The following is a 19,521-nucleotide window of genomic DNA, read 5'->3' on the forward strand; positions in this document are numbered from 1 at the left end:
GTCAAAGCATTCTAGGAAAAAATATTTGTTCAACTGCTTTACTGCCACTGGGGCGTTAACGTTCTTAGAAAAAATAAGCAGGTAGTGGTGCTCTGAATAGCTGGCCCAAGTACAAGAAGTAGTGCCACTGTGAAGAAAGAAAAAACAATCAGCTGTCTGGATACCCACACTGGCTCACTAGTGATCTATTTACCAGGGAGCCTAGTGCAAAGCAGTATTTTTCTGGTCAGGTTTATTCCTATGTAAAACGGGCCACCCACTTCCCAGGCATTAGTGCAGAAGGAATTCCCCATGGTGTTACTGTGGCACAGCTCAGAATCAGAGAATATCTCCAATTGGAAAGGACTCAATAAGGATCACCAAGCCCAACCTCCTGCTCCTCACAAGACTACCTAAATCGTATGACTCAGAGCATCATCCAAAACAGTCCTTGAACTCTAACAGGCATATTAAGACTGACAGAAATCAAATTTTCTAGCAGCTCCAAGTAGTCACTAGCACTCCTCATTTTGCAGGATCACAGCTTTACTTGAGACTGGAAGTACCTTTGGCTTTAGAAGACATTAAAAGTTGGTCATGATCCAAACAGGTAAAGCATGTGTCCAATGGTGTCAATGCTTTAAACACCGAAGTTACATAAGTTTTTCCTAATTGTTTTAATGCCTTGTCTCTAAAAAGCATTAGTGCAAAAGAACAAAATTCTATCGTGGTACAGTAAAAAAAAACAAACAAGAAATCCCAGAGACTCCCTTTTCTCTGACACACAAAGGCAATCAATCAGTCCAAGGAAAAGGCAAGAAGTTGTTATCACAATTACTGCTAGCTCAAGGAAGCACAATACAGGAATCAGTCAGTTCAGATGAGTAATAGGCTGAGGGGGATTAACCAAAGCTACGTACAGGGTAAGATCCCTTCATGTCTCATATGGATTGTATTAGCCAGAAATGAACTCCAAGACCAATCTACTACAGGAGTTACAGAACCCTTAGTCACACGCCTCCAGAATACTGCCTGTAACATCACTGGCAACACTGAAAACATGGAAAGGGAAAAAAGAAAGTGTTGTGAAGAACATGAGGTGGAAATTGTAACACAAAGAAACAGCTCCACCTGATGTTTGAGCAGCATGAGTAATCTGTTCAAACCTACCTTCCCAACACACATCTATGGGAAATCCAGCGAAAGCAATCCATAGAACAATGGTCAAAAAGGCATCATTACAGCACCTCTGCTCTGCAGTTATTATTTCCACTCCAGTGTTCACAGTATTACTGGTGGTAATCACTAGGCTCTTCACAAAACAGATGTTGTGTCATGACCTCTTTACTTTTCCAAGCCGAATTCAATGCCAGCAGTGAATTTTCTAGTGACAAAACAATATTATGCTCAGCTGCAGTATTTTTCCACCTAATTCACAGCTGCAGGAGAAAAAAAATATTCAAACAACCAGTCAGAACCCCTTCATAAATTGTTCAAAGTTACCAGGGAACTAGTTTTAAGTAGTATATTTCAATTCAGGTGACAGATGCTTTTGTTACTAGAAAAGTATATTTGCTTAACACCTCTTGGCTTTGATCCTTTGCTTTTCAGACTTTACTTCAGCACCAGATGATTTGTAAAACTTACGAACTTAAATTCATACCCAAAGAGGGAGGTATTTTAAAAATAATTCATCTTTGCTTTTTCTTTGCTGTGACCAGATGAACACCTTCCTACCCTGAACATAAACAGGTAATTAGGTAATGAAATGCAACTGGCAGTGTCTAAGCCTTGTTCTGAATTGCTACACATTGGCTTTGCCCACATAGTACACTACTCAGCTGAAGGATAAACTGGAACATGCATGTAAACATTTCACAGTTCAGAGCACAAAGATGATCCCCTGGGGGTCCCATGGCCCATACAGCAAAAGGACTTGAAGGAAAACACAGAAGACATCAAGAGAGAGCAAAGAGTGGGAACAACGAGACATAATATCCATAATGTTTTTGCCAAGATGAGGCTGTTGGCCATGGTTGGCAGCCACTGCATCAATGAACCAGTATGTACCACTCTGGAGACAGCCTAGAAGGTGGGGGGGGAAAGGGACATGGAATAAATTAGTTCACTAATACAGAAATTAAGAAACCTACAGATTTAAAATCCTGTCTCAATTTGCTAAAAAATACCCTTCCACAAAGATGCTTTGTAAAGAGCCTTCTACAGTTTCTCAAATGGTCTTCTAAAAGGAAGAAAGAAAAAAGTTAAGTCACTCCATAGAGGTATCAAAAGAACAGTATCTTCTTTTTTTTAATGGTTGATATTTCACCTCCTGTTCTCCCCACCTGGCGAGCATTTAGCTTTGGTGGAATCCTGTTGAAAGTACCTTGAATGCCCAGTTACCAGACCTGTACACTGTGCACGTTTTCAGTTTCTCTTAGTCTGCTCTTCTGCTCTCAGTCTCCGGATTTCACTTCAAAAGACCTGGTGCACCTGCACTCTTCATCAATTTGCAGTCCTTTGAGTCATTTCATTCAGGCAACTTCTGTGAATTGCAAACAGACTCCACAAGTAGGACATATTCAACTTGAAACGGACAAATCATACACTTGTTTAGATACGCAAAACCAGCAGAACTTAAGAAGGCACCAACCACAAGTACATTCACAACACTCAGTATCTCTACTAGCAAACCATTCTGCAGGCAAACTCTGGAGCTCCCTGAAATAAACCTTTGGGGTTCGAGTTGTCATCTTCTAACTTTACATTTACATTCAGGAATGTATACCCAAAGTGGTTCTCCTCTTAAATCCTTGAGTTGCTCTCTCAAGAAAGCAACTCTAGTTTTCTATCTTCCATTACTTCACTACAGAATTTTTTACAGCTCTCAGCTTTTCCTTAGAAATCAGAGCCAAGGTGCCAAAGTGCAGCAAAAGACCCAGTCAATGGGTTACAAGACCTAGTCCCTATGGAGCAGGGGTGGTTCCACCCAGCTCTCCTCCAACCTTTTGGTGCTGAGCAGGACTAGAGTGAAGCCCTAGACATACTAGAAACATCAATACAACTCTGATGGAACCACAGGAAAACCCACAGTTTCCACAAGCTAATATACAGTCAACCTCAAATGTGAGGACTGTTAAAGAAAGAGTATTATCACACACTATTACCTGTATTTTCAATGCATAAAGAAGTCTATTTGACCAGCAAATCAGACTGACATGCAGTCTGCAGCAAAGTAAACTATACTATGTGGGCATAGTCTGCTTCTTCCAAGCATATTCCACTATTTGCCTAGAGAAGCACATGTGCAGAGACATACTCAAGGGTTTTATTTACAGTGACAGAAATGCAGTGAGATCTGAAGTAACTCAAAGATTAAAGAGCTTTCCTCAGAGGGACACTATGCTCCTTGCACATGTACTGTACACTGCCACATTTCCCTTCTTCCTTTCCTCATACAGAAACCTTGCTCCCCCTGAGAAACTGCTAAATATCATTACACAAATAAGAAAAGGCATGTAAGTGCACTTTATGGTACTTACTTTATGAAGTTATTAAAAAAAACAACTTCCATTCAGAAAACATTTGTTCTGCCTAGTCAAGTATCCAGAACCAAAAAGAAGTCACAATTCAATTTTTATGTGCAACCTTAATTTGCTCCTTCATCACTCCTTGCCTTCAGGCCCTGCAAGCAGGGCACAACAGAGCCTTCAGCTAGATGACAAAACACATCCCTCCTTCCATCTCAGTGCAGGACTCTGGTGAACCACCACATTTTTGCACTGACCAGGGTGATTTTTTTTAAAGAAAAAAAGAGACATTTACATAGAGTGAGCTGGTTGCAAATGGTTTACCAACAGATGAACGAAACTGTCAGGAAAAAATCAAAAAAAGGAAGGAGTTAAAGATATTCAGGAGTGATCACAAGGCTTTTTCTCAAAGGCAGAGCATGACTAGGCCTCAGTTGTTTTTTGAGACACAAGCAAGGGTCTTTGGAACAGCACTAGAACCATTTCACTCCTCCCCCTCCCAAGGAGGGCCATAAGGGAGCAACTCTGAAATATTCCTCTATTCAGGAAATTTATGGGCAAAACTCTGCTTTTCTCCCAAGCTCTGTTTCGTTCTTCCCTCTTTGAAGCTCCCTCTCCAAAGTGCATCACAAAGAACACAACATAATACTCATTTACTAGCACGTAAGAAGTACTCACACATTTTATCTGTTTAAGGCCTGCTCTTCTTCTTGACACAGCTTAAGTTATTTCAGTCTCCTTAAATAGGTCACATATATAACACGTCTGTCCTTCCAGTTATGTTCCTTTCTACTTACGCAGTTCAGTGAGATGACACTTTGGAAAATCAGTCAAGCTGAAAACAGACATACCTATGAACCACAAAAGCCAGGTAGCAAATCAACTCACAGAGCTCTATTAGATGCTTGCTTACCACATTAAACAGGAAGTCTGAAAAACCAAAAACCAGAATTGTTTTACCTTCCCCCACAATTACTACAGGAAAACCAACAAACCTACCTTAGCTGCACACTCATCAGATTCTGTGAATGAAGCTCACAGTAGCAGTGTGCAGTCAGACATCCCAGCTGAAAAGGGTTCATCCCTTCTTCTAGATGATAGCAATGTAATGCATGAACCACAACTCAGATCCATAAACCAAAGAGCACAAACATCTTTTTGTGGAAGTAATCCAAAATGAAACACAGATAAGCACTTCCTATCACTACTTAGTTTAGATCCCCCAGCTGCTAATGCTATTGAGCACTCGGTTTCCATGGCCCAGCTGTACATCAGATGAGGAGAGCTTCAAACTTCTTTTTAAGCTTATAATGGAAAGGAACTGCATTTACAAAGCACTACTGGAATACAAATGAGTAATGTATTTTGTGCCAAACAAAATCATTACATCTCAGCAAGATTTACTGATGCCATGATAAGGCTCAAAAAGCCCCAAATATTCTTCAGTATTATCTTTAAAATAAGGGTAAATAAACCATAAGAAAAGGTAGGGTGCTCCAACAACAAGAAATATGAAATCCACAAAAATAATGTCAAAGTTCTGATTTAAGCATTATCCAGGAGCCATCAAATAAGGACTGGCTGACGAAGGTACTCACAGTCAAGGAATCCCTCATATGAACTGACAGGTCAAGACCTATAGATACTAAACTGTGATCAACGTTCAAGCTGTTATCTAGTACTTTTCATGCCTACTAAAGCAGATGAACCATTACAGTAAAAGCCTTAACTTCTATTTTTTTGTAAAAAAAAAAAAAGCATGTGTGTACCCCTCTCCCCATTTCTTTATGTATATTACAATACCAGAAAAGCAAACAGTTGAACAGTTGGTTAGTACCAACAGTAGTACAGCCAGCTGCAGCATAATTCAGCTAACAAATTTCCTAATACTCGGTTTTCTCAAGGCCACTTAAAACATTTTTTACCACAACAGTATATTATTTAAAAGAAACCTGGTCTTTCCAATCCATGCAAATACATTATGTCAAAAGCAAAGAGGAAAGAAGGGCATAGGTGACCATAATGATGATACTTCTTACAAAAAAACTACAGTAAATTTTCTCAATGTGTGTGTTAGGAAACAGTGTCTCAGTGTCTAGGTTGATAAATGTGTTCACATAAAAGATCCTGGAAAAGCCAACCAAATAAATCATCAACTGTACCAAAGATACCAAATAACACTCCCATAACCTTCTACTGGAAAAAAAAAGGGAAATTATTTTTATTTGTTATATCGTATTATAATGCCATTTTATCTTACAGTTGTTTGAATGTTAATCATCCAACTACTAAGAAAGCCACATCACACAATGTATGAAATTACTTCTCCAAAGAAAAACTTTAATTCTCCTCTGGCTTAAATGAAAGGTTTTCAGAAAAACACAGCAAAACAGCCTCATTAAATTTCTAGAGAGCATCCCATCCTGCCCTTGAAAGACAGAAACTGCAAACAGAAGAGAAATTTGGTTGAGTCAATCCCAACTTTGTCCCCAACTTTGACAGTTTTCTTCTTTATAAATAAAGCAATTACAACATTTTGCATTAAGGAACACATAGATAAATAAGAAACCAGGAGACTTCATAGGTACTATACTTCCCATCCTTCCTTGCAGTTTCTGCCACAGTTTTGTTTTTTTTAAAAACCAAACCACAAAACCCAGCTATCCATCACCCAATAGCTTACACGTCAAGTTTGAGAGGAATGTATCCTTAATTTGGAAATGAGAAATGATTACGCCACCTCAACTGTCTTCCTGATTAATGCAAAATTGCATTTTCACTTGCTGAGATGCAGAGATATTTATAAGCCTTTCCAGTATTACAACAAACTAATTTGTTTTAAAACATAACTACTTTTCAAGTGCATCCACAACATTTATGTTAAAAAAGATTGATGAGACCAGCCAGCCCACTGTTTGAGCTGTGAGATCTCACATCACCCTACTGATGACAATTATAGCAGCAGCAGTAGTAGCAGCACCATGAAACAGCTGGGATCAGGAGAGTAGAGAAGACAGTGTGACTTAAGGCTCATTTTGTGTTAGAAGTACTTCAATCTCCAAAGCACTGTACAAAATTTCTCATTCCAAGTAGTTACTAAAATTCACAGTAAAGACTGATATATTCCTGGAGCAAGATCCCAAGTCACTCAAAAAAAGACAGACTCTAAAAAGTACTAAAATTCAACCACCTTGGTTTTCCCCCCAATAAATAATAAAAAAACAGCAAGTTTCTTTCTGCTGCCTTCCGGCCAGGTCACAGACACCACCATGAGCTAAGGAAGTACACCTCCCTCTCCCACTTTTACATTTTGGCTTCTATGAGGTAATTTTTAAATCACTGAATTCTGATTATAAAGTATCTCTGGTGATAATCACCAGAGTTTAGAAAACATTTCTGACAGCACCAAACTAAAGACACTGATACCAGAAAGTTCACCATTTCACACGGTGAACTATAGTTAGCAGGATAACTCTTCAATGCCACTACAGTGAAGTGAGGTTTTTTTAAGCAGTCTGATGATTTGCAGAGTTGCTACATAATTAAATCAAAACCTTTTGACTGCACATGTCTGAGCACACATTTTTAGGCCCATCCAAACACTGCAAAGGTAACACTGATCATTATAAAACTGACACTTGAACATTCTGAAACTGCCAAATTCAGATCTTCAGCCAAAAATAAAATACACCATTAGTAAACCTAAAACATAAGCCTAACACCTAATTTTACAACTTCTGAAAAAAAAAAATCAATACAAAGAGTAAAAGACTGTGAGGAAAATCGGTTACAACAAAATGAAGCATTTTCTGTCAGATGAGTTTCAAATATGACTAAATCCTTGTAAGAAAATTAAACATATTTAACATTCAGTTTCACAGACATGATAAAATAATTTTTATTGAGACAAAGTTGTTTGCACTGGTATTTAAGATCTCAGATAAAAACAAAAAACAATGCAGTTAAAGAAATTTTACAAATAACCTTTTGGAAATTCAGTGTCAGTGTGATTCTTAGTACCTTCTGTAAATCACTGCTCAAAACCCCTTTTTTCTTCTAGCTAAGGCTTCCAAGTGTTTTGACAAGGTAATCAATACCCTCATAAATGAATGATATGCTGAATGAAATAATTCCACGTAGCTACCATGGACACATGCTGTGTATGCCATTAATTTACTTATAAACATCAAAACTTTCTTTTCACCACTTTACACTTCAAAACGCTGACAACTCAATCTGCACCACATTATGTTCTTCTTCAGTAACAGTTATATTACTGTTGGTCCTTGCTCTGTGTTTTCTTCAACTTTTTTTTTGTGTGTGCTTTATTCTGCTTTTTTTGGTCAGACCATTTATTTTCTATCTAGTCAAGCAGCCCATCGTGCCAAGTATGAGCATTCTTAATTGTATCTTAAGATGAAAACATTATGATGCCTTCATCCATGTACTCCCTATTGGTAAGAATAGGAAGCTCTCTCTACATCTAATCTGTCCACTACGTTATGTCAGAAGGGTGTATCTTAGACCTTCACTGATTACCAAAGAAGCTGTTTCAAGAAAAGCTTAGAGGTGAATGACACACAAAGTGAAAATAACTCAGCTCTCCTTCACTGTATTGACCAGTTTAGACAACAAAAGAATACTCAGATTGCAACATTTTACATTGCCACTCTGATACCAACACTTCAAATGAACACATGTAGATCTTATTCAAGAAACAGCCATTTTCTGCAAGTGCATACAAGAACCGTTCTGCACACAAGCATTTCATGTTCCTTTCTTCATATACCGCGACAGGAACTGGCTTCTGACAAAGTGGATCAGCTTGGTCTCTGTGCAGAACATAGTAACGATAGTTGCTGCAAAGCACAGAGCCCCCATGCTGATGTGCACCAGCCTTGCCATCCAACCCTTATCACAGCAGAAGGCAGCCTACAACAAAGGAAACAAGCAATCACAAGAAAACTGGTCAACACCAAGTAGATTCACTGCCTCAACAAAGAACAAGGTCCAGCACCTCTCTTTACCATGCTAACAATACCATCAAGCTGAGCCTAGTTTTGCCACATGCACTGATCCTACAATAAATCATCTTTAGCAGTCACAACACTTGTCTTTAAGAAAATTTTGTCAGCAAAAAATGAGCATTCAGTAGATACCTGGCAAATGTAGAAGTTATGCTTATCTGGCATGCAGAAAGTTTAGGAAACTGCTGCTGCTATTACACAAGTCTGCTATTTTGCAGCAATGTATTAGGCTACTTTTCTAACAAAACCCCAATGAAAATCTCCCATTGCAAAATATAAAGCCCTCTTTCCTAAGACATAATGGATTTTCAATTTGTCAAATTTTTGTACACTGAAATGCTACTGTCTCTGCAATAATTAGATTGTGCAATTACGACCCCATAGCCTGAATAAACAGGACAAATGTGCTCTTGGTAATTTTTGTTTCTGTTCTTGTTTTATTTTTCCTCTATCAATTTTTTTATTACAGAATTTTTAGTAAGTTTTTTTGTGCTACTGCAAAACTTCAGTTAAGAGCTAGGGACTCAGATTTACCTATATACAGCAGGAACATGTTACATTTTATTTTACTTGTCAGACATCTTCTACAATTGGCAGAGGTAACTGTAACAAAGATAAAGCCTCCTAATATTATGTCTTCCAGCCTATGTTCACCAGCCTTTTCTGCTTATGCTGTTCCTTCATTTGTGGACAACATGCCATTTGACATCAAGTTTTACAGTGAAAGAAAAAGCTAAGATGCTTACCTCTGAGAAACCAGTGATTACTCCACTTATGATATAAACGAGTACCAAAAATGGTGAGGGAAGCAAGCCTGTCAAAGGTCTGTAAGTGCTTTCTTTGAAGTAATCATAGATAAAGTGGATGCTGTGAGCTATCCGAATACCCATGCTAAAGCAGTTGGCAAGGATGAAGCCTACACTGCCATACCAGTGGGTCAAAAAATAAGAGATGCACAGGAATGTGAAGGACAAGGCCAGCATTACAAAATTGTACCTAGGAAAAAAAGAATTAAACAATTTAACAATACATTTACACTATTTACTAACCTTATCATTGAAGAAATACCACAATACCACATCTGAGAAAACCGATGTTAATAAAAAATAATTGAAAGAACAAAAAATACAACAAGCACACTAAACCAAGCGCTATATTATGTGAAAAAACTTCTATTTCACAAAAACTTGTGGGATTTTTGCTATTTTATTTTAGGTATGCAATACAGAAAAATAATACTCAACAACAGAATGATGCTTTATTTAGTTTCTGTGGCTTGCCCATCTGTTGCCTCTGGCTCTGGAGATGAGGCACATAGTTCTTAAAGGGACTGCAGAAAAGAATTTGCTCTTTGGAAAGAGCAAATCCAGGCACATACCCATACAGAACAATTGTTCTGTTTACATACTGAACTCCAAGCAAACCATATGCAAATTAATAACAGAAATATTCTGGGGACACTATTTCCTACCTGTCTACCTCTTCTTTGCACATTAAAGCAAATGTAAAACATTCTGTTACTCCATTGATAGCAAGAAACAGGACATATAAAGAGTAACATCGGAGGAGATCTGGACCTAAAAAAAACATTAGAATTATAAGTAGATCGTTATTTCAGCTATAAAACACATTGGTTTTACACTCACTAAGAGATAAAATTTAGAATGATACACTGAATAATGGGAACTGAAGTTCATTTGAATGAGTTTCCTATACAGATAACCTCAAAAAATAAACAAGGCAAAAATAAAAATACTAAAACCCTAAACATCCAAGAATAACAGTATAGCAACAGAAGATATATCCACCAGAAAAAAAAAAAAAGTATTTTATTAAAAGGTATTCCTAATGTAAAAGTATTTATCAAACTAAATAATCTTTTGTATAAAAATTTGTGGAAAGTGATCCAACAGTCACTGTGACGGTCAAAATTTGTATTTTGAGGACAATGGTGAGAAAAACAGACTGTTCAATACATTAAAAACCATGCAAGATGCTAAAGGATATTTAGATTTTTCTGGGTCAGAGATAATTTATATGTGACTTCAAAGTTCTGCATCCAGATCATAATCTTTTTCTTGTCCTTTAGAAATCATAACACTGGGAAAAAAGTGCAACTGTCTTCAACACAATATACTGTCACACACTTTCATCTTCCCTGTAAATTTCTGCTAATTATAACAATTGTGAAACAAAACACAAGCTAGAACTCTCCTATAAAGGCATACAGTCAAAATTTCCAGACAGAAATGCAACTAAAAAGTTGCTCTGAGAAGCTGCCACATCTCCACCCAAGACAGATCAGCTGGGAACTGAGATATTACATAGGACTCAACTACAGAAGACAGACTTTTTCTCACAGAAGATACTGTGGGTCAACTGACAAACCCAAGAAAACTCCAGGCTGCAATTTGTGTGTTTGTTTCAAAAACAAGGAATTAAGTGAACCTCTACTTTCTCTCCTGAAAATCCAGTGACCTACAAATTCTCTGACTGCTTCCACAGACAGACTTGTAAAACATAGCCCTCAGTATGTACAGCTATAGCATGATTGTTACCATTATGTGGTTTAGCAATATTTAAAAAGTATTGTTATTGTTTCCATGCTAAAACTATGGATTCTTTGGTTCCAGTTTGTCCGGGTTGGGGGGGGAGGGGCGGTTTGATCATACTTACTTTAGAGCTCCTCAGTGTATTTTCATTTAAGGTGACTACATATTAAATATGCTATTACAAAGGTATGAATTCTGGATTCAAACAAACTAAGTCACTAATTTCAACAGGAGTTTTACAGAAAATCTGCTGCTTAACCCAAGAATTCATAATAGCTGCAGCTTCTCTTTTTAAAGCATGGCTTCTTTGCCAGTTCTATACATCTTTACCTGTTCCAGAACTGAGAATTGAGCCTCCATAAATATCCAGAGCCAGCTGAGAATAGGCATAGCCAAAAACTGTGATGGTAAGGCCAATCAGAAGCACAAGTTTTAATAGCAATTCCAATACATCTGCAGCCATAGCAACATCATCCTGAAAAAAATTGTAGTCTATTACAGGATTACATGAATTAGAATCAATGTAAGTAATTTTTACGCAGAAAAGCTAATTCATAGAAAAAAATACTAAGTTTGCACAGTGTAAAAACGCATGAAACTTATCCTTTGTTATTGAATTATCCACACACATCCTTAACATCCAACAATTTTTATGTATTTGTTATTTCTGTGTTTTACTCATTACAAATTCTGCACCAATATTAGCAATGAACAAGTCTGTTCACGGAAACGTGCAAACAACACCTGCACCTGCTTAGTAGTTAGCAAATGGCAGAGAAGAGCACAGCATCTGCCCAGGGCCACAGCTGGAGTCAGCAAGAGGGTCAGATTTTTAGTGCTACATGGGACTACAGGATTTGTCACAACAGAACAAGCCATTTGTTAGATCTACTACAAGAAGTATTCTTGTAATACAATGAAATTCTAGTACATGTCATGAAAACTCAAACCATTTTGCCAGTCATATATCAGGTACTTAATATACATAAAATACACACACACCCCCTTTCTCAGCCTCGGAATGCCCTGAGGCACAGGATTTGTTCAGCCATGTGCTATGCTGCAAGTAGCAGGATTACTGCAGAAAATTGTCACAGTATCAGACAAAGCCCAGGCTGACCTTCGTGACTGATCAAGAATTTCCTACCTAGAGCATGCATGAATATTAGCACTCTGTGGAGCAAAGCTCTTGTTTGTTTAATCACTGACACACCACATACAATTCAAAAGGTCAAGAAAAATATAATTCTTTTCTTCCTAAAACTGCACCCTGGAAACATTACTGTTTAGTACTTAAAAGCTACTTATATTTTCAAGTAAGTCAAATATTTTCAGACATGATTTATTTGACAGAAATAGCATTCTTCCATAATTAAAATTCTTGCCTATGTATATCTGGAAATACACAGCACACGAGGGTTTACGTCACACTGTTTGGAGCAGATGATGTTAACTTCAGTTATAAAACAAGGCAGAACTATGCAACTGAATGAAATAATTCGTATTTCATTACCGTTTCACCTACTCTTTTCTTTTTGGAAAGGTATTTTTTATTCTCCACTTCAACTTTTCTATTTTAAGAGCCTTCATACTCAAATTTAAACACTTCTGTGATGCAACTAATTTGTCACAAAAAACCCCAACATTTTAGACAGAATAAAAAACAAACATACCTGCTTCTGATCCTTTGCACTCTTCCCTCTTTCCAGCACTTTAGCAAAGAAGACGTAAAAACTTTCCTCAATAGGCAAAAAGATAAACCTGGCCACCAGTGAACCAAGATTATTCACGATATCATATACACCTAAAAAAAAACCCCAAAACAAATAACTTAGCAGCAAACTGTAATTTTTTAATACATATTCTAATTCCAAGTCTTTAACAATTACATGAATTCTAATTTAACATTTCCATTGAACAAAAAGAAAACAAGTGGTATTTAGTGCAACATTAAAGCAGTGTTCCCTAAAAATTCTAACCATCACAGCAACTAAATAGGAAAACAAGGCTTGGTCCTAAGATGGGAAACCTAGGACAAAAGCATCCACTATAGAGATGTGCACCTAGCAACAGCACCAAAACACATCTAAAATTCTCTGAATGAGAACAGAAATGTAAGGATTTCCTGATACAGAAGAGAAAGATATGGGCTTTTTTTAATATTCAGGTTCTTCTTTCATTTTTCTTTCACTGAAGTGGAAGACCAATCCTACACTACATTTTACCAGCACTTCCATCCTCAGCAAGATACTGCTCCAAGCCTGCAAGACATCCATGTACACACAGTACAGTCATTGAGAGCATATGAAGTCAGGCTTTCGGGTAAGTGCTTGACATTTCATAGTGAAATAACAGAATAAAGTTTTGTCTGTTTTTATAGGACTTGTAACTAATTGGTTTCCCAGCATTTTCAGAGTACTGGCATTTTTGTACTCTGCTCTTTTTAAAGACCCTTCAAAAGCAGCTCAACTGTTCTGCAAGGGAGGAGGATCACAAGTAGCAGTTACTGGTGGCAAGCACACAGACTCAGCATTTATGAGGGAATTTACTATTGCCAGCAATTAAAACTAATTCAAACTAGCCAAGAAACATCTAACAGTGGGCCAACAGTTACAGCCTATTTTCCTTCCCCAAGCTATAACAGCCAAGATATACCCTGCTCAGTCACTTTAACAGTCACTGCCACAGATTACTCTGTAACCACACTGAATTCATCTACAGAACATAGTTCAGTTTTGAGATACAATGCTATGAACAACTATGTTCTTGCCATAAGAGCCAGCAGAAAATCAAAAGGAAGACAGAAAACAGAGCTTTAATCCAAAGAAAAAATAAAATTAGAATCCAGGGTCTTAAATCAAATTCTGCTCTATATCTGGACCAATCATTTTCCAAAACTTATTCCAAAATCACAAAGATTTTGAAATCTCAGATTTTCAAGTTATCTTCAAATGCTTTAAGTCATTTTCAGAACCATCTAAAGAACAGCGACTAAGAAAACTGTGCCACCATCCCCCAACAGCACCACACTTACCCTGATCTCCAAAATTTAACACGTTCAAAAAAGTCATCACGTATCGTTCACCTGTAAGTTCAAAACAAAGATCTTAAGAACAAGTCCCTAAATCTCACCCAATACTTTGTTCAGGCATTTCCAGCATTAAGTATGCAAGAGGCAAAAATCAATCAACACAGCACCTAGCTGAGAATATCCTCAAAAACTTTGTTTGGGTTGGTAATATCTGCTGGCAACAATCTCTGAAAGTCACATGTCAGCACATCCCACCCAGCCTTCTCAAGCTTCAAGTCAATTTTGTGAATATTCACTAGTCCTTCCCCATCACAACTATACATCAAGCCTCACCTTCTGTCAAAATCTGTTTCAAGAAGGATTGTTTGAAGAAACTCCAAGTCAGCCATGCTTCCTTCCAGTTAACAAAGGTCTGAAAAAAAACCAAAAAACTGAAATGTAATAAACATGATGGAAACTATGAAGCAGAAATAGAAAATACAAAGCCAGCACAATACTCAAGGCTAGTTCTAACTGTAGTGATGAGGAAAACCCACAATACCATGGCTACTAACAACTTATCTAAAAATATTGCTAAATACAAACATCAACATCATTCTGATCCGGCAGACTTTTTCCCTTGCTGAAAATTACTGTTGTGGCAGATCAGAAAAAGCTTTCTACGGAAAATACTATTCAAAAATGGGGACTGGGAAAAAAAACCTAAACATGCTCTTTAGCATGCCAAGATGACCTTCAGCTTCACTGTAGATATAAATTATATCATGGACTTCAAACTGTCCCCACAAGTCTTGCAACCTTTATTTTCTCTATCTGCAAATCTTTTCCAAAATGTCTTCTTCCTCACTGTGCCTTTTCATTTCTTTCTTGCTTCCGTTTCATTGAGAGCACCTAAAAGATACCTGAGCATCTGTAGGATGCTGTGTATCACCATGTTTCAATTGCAGAAAAGTCCAAAGTACCAAAATCCATGGTAAAATCATTCAGGTTTCTTTCCTGCCTGAGATACAACAATACTTGGTCATTCCCCTGCACACTGCAGATGTTCTATACCCACACAACTGTTTTTGCAAAGATGCTAAATGATAATTCAGCAATAAACCCGTAACAAAGACGTTTAGTTCCACATCGTTTTTCTGACAAGGACTTTATTGCTATCACAAATAAAACGTGTACATATCTTTTTTAATCAGTCACATTTCTACAGCACAGAGATATCCTCAAAAATCGCTCAATTAACTCCACTATCTCAAACTAGTTTTCAAAGCTCTCTCAAGAAAAACTGTAAATCAAGAAATGAACTGTCAACCTACCTCACCTTCCACCAAGTTAGGTAATAGAGCTTTCATTCTAGCAATTGGAAATGTCTTCTTTGTTGCTTCAGGAGACCCCAAAAACATCACAAAATATGTTACATAGCACATTACCAGAACACCGACATATAAAAGCTGGAGAGACAGAGAAGAAAAACAACCAGTGATATAAAATAAAATTACAAATGGAGAATTACATGCTAATTTCAAATTCAGTGAGGAGAAGTTGTAAAGTAGCCCCTTCTCCTGTCACATATTAAAGACAATTTAACACCTCTTGAGAATGTTGATCTTTTTCTTTCATCTGTTTTCACAGCCCTCTGCTAGTTTTCACGTTCTTCTATTCGGCATTTTTAGAATTTATCGAAGTCTAATTATAAAGCAATTATTCACTTAGTCAAAAAAAATCAATTTGACAGAGTTACAGTCTGCATCTCTTACTTCAATCAGTTTTAAGCTACCTCCTATCACCACTGCTAACACTGAAAAAAAAAAACAACAAACAACAACTCTGTGTCCACATCTATGCTGGATCACATTTCTATTTCTAGATGAACTGATAGTCTACAGGCCACAACTCTATTTTTCAGGTGTCAGTATACCATTCTTCACTATAGTAAAGAAAAAGCTTTATTCCAAGCTAAATGTTACGCATGATTAGCACCTTCTGATAAGGTGGTATCAGTTGGTGGTACAGGGTGATAACTCTACATGCAATTACAGTCTGCTATAATGTAGAATCCAAAGTCTAATTCTGAAGCCAGATGGCAGAGCATTAGAATCCATAAGTCATTAAGAAAGAATCAACAGAAAACTTATACAGAATAACAATCTTATCTGCAAAATGTGCCTTCACAGACAGAAGATGTTCCTTTATTAAACTGCTCAAGGTCAAAGTGCCAAGTCAATAACAACTTCTAGGAAAACACTAAATACAAGTGCTAAATCCTAAGCCTCCCAAGAGCATTTTCTGTCACCTCCCCAAAGTTATTTAAGCATGCTGTGTCAAAAGCAATAAAAATTCTAATGAATCAAGAATTTATAGAAAAAAAAACAAAACACCACAGGAAACTTACCTGAGACAAGGAAAAAATGTAAAGTCCCCACTGAGGATAAAGAACTACTAAAATAACTGTCAAAACACATTTTGATGCTATTGAAAGGCTTTCAGCAATTACCTTTAAAAAAAAAAGAAAAGAGAAAAGGTTTATTTCCTGCCAGTCTCACATGGAGTTAAAATACATTCATTTCACACATGGAATTTATGTCAGAATGTAAGACTTTCCAACAGACTTAATCACACCATTTCTTTCTGCTGAGTTGGACATCTTAGGCAAGAACAGAGAATTTACAGAGAAATTAGTCTTTTGCCATTCCACCATTGCATTTTCTCAGTCTTTTGTATGAGATTTCAGGAAGAAAATTTTGCTTGAGACAATCATGTTCTGAATTCTTGTATTTCACAATTTCATGCCAACAATCAATGAAAATGCAAAGCTGTGGAAGCTGTGTGCCTCTCCTTTCAATTTAAAATTAATTATTAAGTATCTAATGATCATTAAGGTGATAATTTCTAAATAAACAAAAATTTCTTGCTTTAACAGGCACAAATTCATATCTATATTATAATTATGTCACGCAGTACTAAATGGCAGACAGTTTTATAATAGTTTTTATATGCCTGTCTATACAAAGGTCTATTTCAGTAATCTGTTCTTTTCAATAGACAGACTTCACACACACACTCCATGTACTTTACTAACCTTAAGTCTCACGAACAAATGAGCTTGTGCTAAAACCCTGAGTGGCTCTCCCAGAAGCTCAATAATTGCAGAAAGACCAAATGCCACTACACCAGCCTGATAATGAGGAACCACAGAAGGATCAGGTACTTCAAGCAAGTGTAGCCAGATTAAGCCCAAGAAAACAGACCAAAACACACCAAGAGGGACTCTAAAAAATTAACATAAAAAAAACCAATGGAAATGTTACGTAAGTGGAAATAAAACGCGAGAAAATTAGATTAAAATTTCACATACTGCCATAATGGTCTAAAAAACAAAACAAAGTTCTGAGGAATTAATTTCTATAGTTATAATGGCAATAATACTATTTCTTGTAATGAACATTTTTAAGGCATTCATTCGCAAGACACAGGAAACATTTTCTGACTTGTCTATTTTCTACTCAATAACCTAACATAAGGTCAACTACCTGCATTTCTTGTTCCCTAGGATCACAAACAATTCTAACCCCGTATCAGCCTGCAGAATACTGCAAATCCCTCACTGCTGCAATTTTTAAGTCTGCAGTTACCAGGGGTTTGGCAAACAAACTTCACTGGATATTGCATTACAACTAAAGATGCCACCACTCCTACTGCTAGTCTCACTCTATCAGAAATCCCTGGCTCTCCAGAGAGGAACAGCAGAGTGAGCAGAAGACAATGCCTGCCTGCACCTCAGGTATGCCAGGTCACAGTGCTCTACTGTAGCTCAGGGCCTCTTTGATTAGTGACTGTAGCTGAAAAGCCAAGCTAGGCACAGGAGTGCTGATGTGAATTACCTTCTGTAGACACTGCTTCAGGGACACAGAGCTTCTGGCAGAGTGCAGAAAGTTTCAGAATATTGCAGCAGGATCTACCTGACCCTGCCATTATCAGATCCCTAAGGTATCTGACATCGAGTTCCTAAGATGTATTTCAGATCCTTCAAGAAAGTTAATCCTCTTTTTAAATTATGCTTCTCTATGAGGAAAAAATTTAAAAGAAAAAGGTGCACAGAGTCATTGTCAACTATCGGTTAATGCCCGCTTGAAAGGCTGTCAAGTAGCAGAAAACTTAATAAAAATTTAGTATTAAAACTAGCCCTGAAAGAGACAATCGCTCTTTTTTTATAGCTGGATGCAGATGACCATGCAGAACCTCTCATTCCTGGGCCTATCTCCTTAATAGCTGTGGAGTTCCAGGGAAAGTCAGTCCTGTGACTAAATGGAAGACTATTTTTTTTCATGCAGGGGTAGTTTTCCACCTTATCAGACAGGTAAACTTACTTCTCAACCCACCTAACTGTGACTGCAGAGCTGCAAGATCTGACAGAGGGGAAGCAGCAGAGAGGTGTGTCCAGGAACCAGAAGGGAGAAATAAGCCATAAAATCCACTTAGTTGCAATGTGTGATTACACTCTCTGGCTGCAGCTTCACAGACTTTCAGCTATCCACCTTATGCTATAAACTGGACTCCAGCTGAAAGCAGTAGTACTACCAACATCCTGTTGTTTAATTCCAACCCTTTCTTTCACATCCCTCCTATCCAACACACACATTTATGCTGCTAAACTGCACCAGAGCTCAAGACCTGCAGCTTCACGCAGCGATCCTGAAACATAACTGAGGCTGCTCAGGGCTAAAATCATTGCCTGGGTAAATACTTGCTCTCGTTTTTTTTTAGCTCTCAGGCAAAAAATCAGGAATAAGTTCTAAGCCAGTAAGTTTTTAGAAGCATCTTACGTCAGCCACAACAGATTGATTGTCTTGGTCCAGTTCCGCTTCGCGCTCCCGCTCAGACAAGCCCTGCGAAACGCCTCCCTGGCCAGGAAGACAGTTGTTGAGTACAGCAGAGTGAGCCTGAGGGACGCGAGAAGAAAGGAGAGAAAGTTATTTCTGTACCTATTACTTCTGAAATCCTTCACGCAGCAGCACCTCTGGCAGTTTTTACACAGGGCTGCCTGACAGGGAAAACAAAATCTAACAGGTACGCAAGGAAAATACGGTGACACGAGGTGAGTTGTCACCGTGTCCTAAAAACGGTGGGAAAGAGGGAAAGGAGTTACATATGGCTATTCAAGTAGCAAGAGGCATAAACCAAAAGAGCAGCTGCAGGATTTCTGGTGCGGGAAGAGCACGGAACCCACAGCCGCGTCCGGCTTTCCCTCAGCAAACTGACGTTGCAGCACGGAAAGAGGCACCAGCGCCGCCGCTTCAGGCCGGAAACGTCCATCGGAGACATTCAGCGATGCCAGGCGTGACACGCACAGAGCCCAGGCCCTCACCGCGCTCTCAGGGAGCCCCGGAGGCGGGAGCCCCGCTCCC

The 19,521-nt window shown here is 37.9% G+C and overlaps 1 protein-coding gene across 1 annotated transcript; it reads right to left on the minus strand.

Annotated features, from left to right (window-relative positions):
* Window positions 1-8,256: 8,256 nt before the first annotated feature.
* Window positions 8,257-19,060, minus strand: RFT1 (RFT1 homolog (S. cerevisiae)). Its single transcript, XM_010008601.1, has 11 exons — window positions 18,940-19,060; window positions 17,196-17,385; window positions 16,509-16,610; window positions 15,433-15,567; window positions 14,453-14,531; window positions 14,123-14,173; window positions 12,762-12,892; window positions 11,419-11,563; window positions 10,008-10,113; window positions 9,283-9,532; window positions 8,257-8,441 (listed from the first exon to the last, which is right to left on the minus strand). Exons 4-11 carry the CDS (start codon window positions 15,541-15,543, stop codon window positions 8,277-8,279), a joined length of 1,038 nt encoding a protein of 345 aa, XP_010006903.1. The 5' UTR covers window positions 15,544-15,567; window positions 16,509-16,610; window positions 17,196-17,385; window positions 18,940-19,060; the 3' UTR covers window positions 8,257-8,276.
* Between the last annotated feature and the right edge of the window lie 461 nt (window positions 19,061-19,521).

The sequence above is a fragment of the Chaetura pelagica genome, unplaced genomic scaffold, assembly GCF_000747805.2.
Source record: "Chaetura pelagica isolate M959 unplaced genomic scaffold, ChaPel_1.0 scaffold652, whole genome shotgun sequence".
Lineage (NCBI taxonomy): Eukaryota > Metazoa > Chordata > Aves > Apodiformes > Apodidae > Chaetura > Chaetura pelagica.

What these genes read in the sequence shown, in the direction of transcription:
- RFT1 (XM_010008601.1), bottom strand. Translation starts at nt 15,543, where the DNA reads ATGTGCTATGTAACATATTTTGTGATGTTTTTGGGGTCTCCTGAAGCA. An exon ending in GTGCAAAGGATCAGAAGCAG is followed by an intron (nt 11,564 to 12,761) that starts GTATGTTTGTTT and finishes AATTTTTTTCAG; the next exon opens with GATGATGTTGCTATGGCTGC. An exon ending in AATTCTCAGTTCTGGAACAG is followed by an intron (nt 10,114 to 11,418) that starts GTAAAGATGTAT and finishes TGTTTTTTTTAG; the next exon opens with GTCCAGATCTCCTCCGATGT.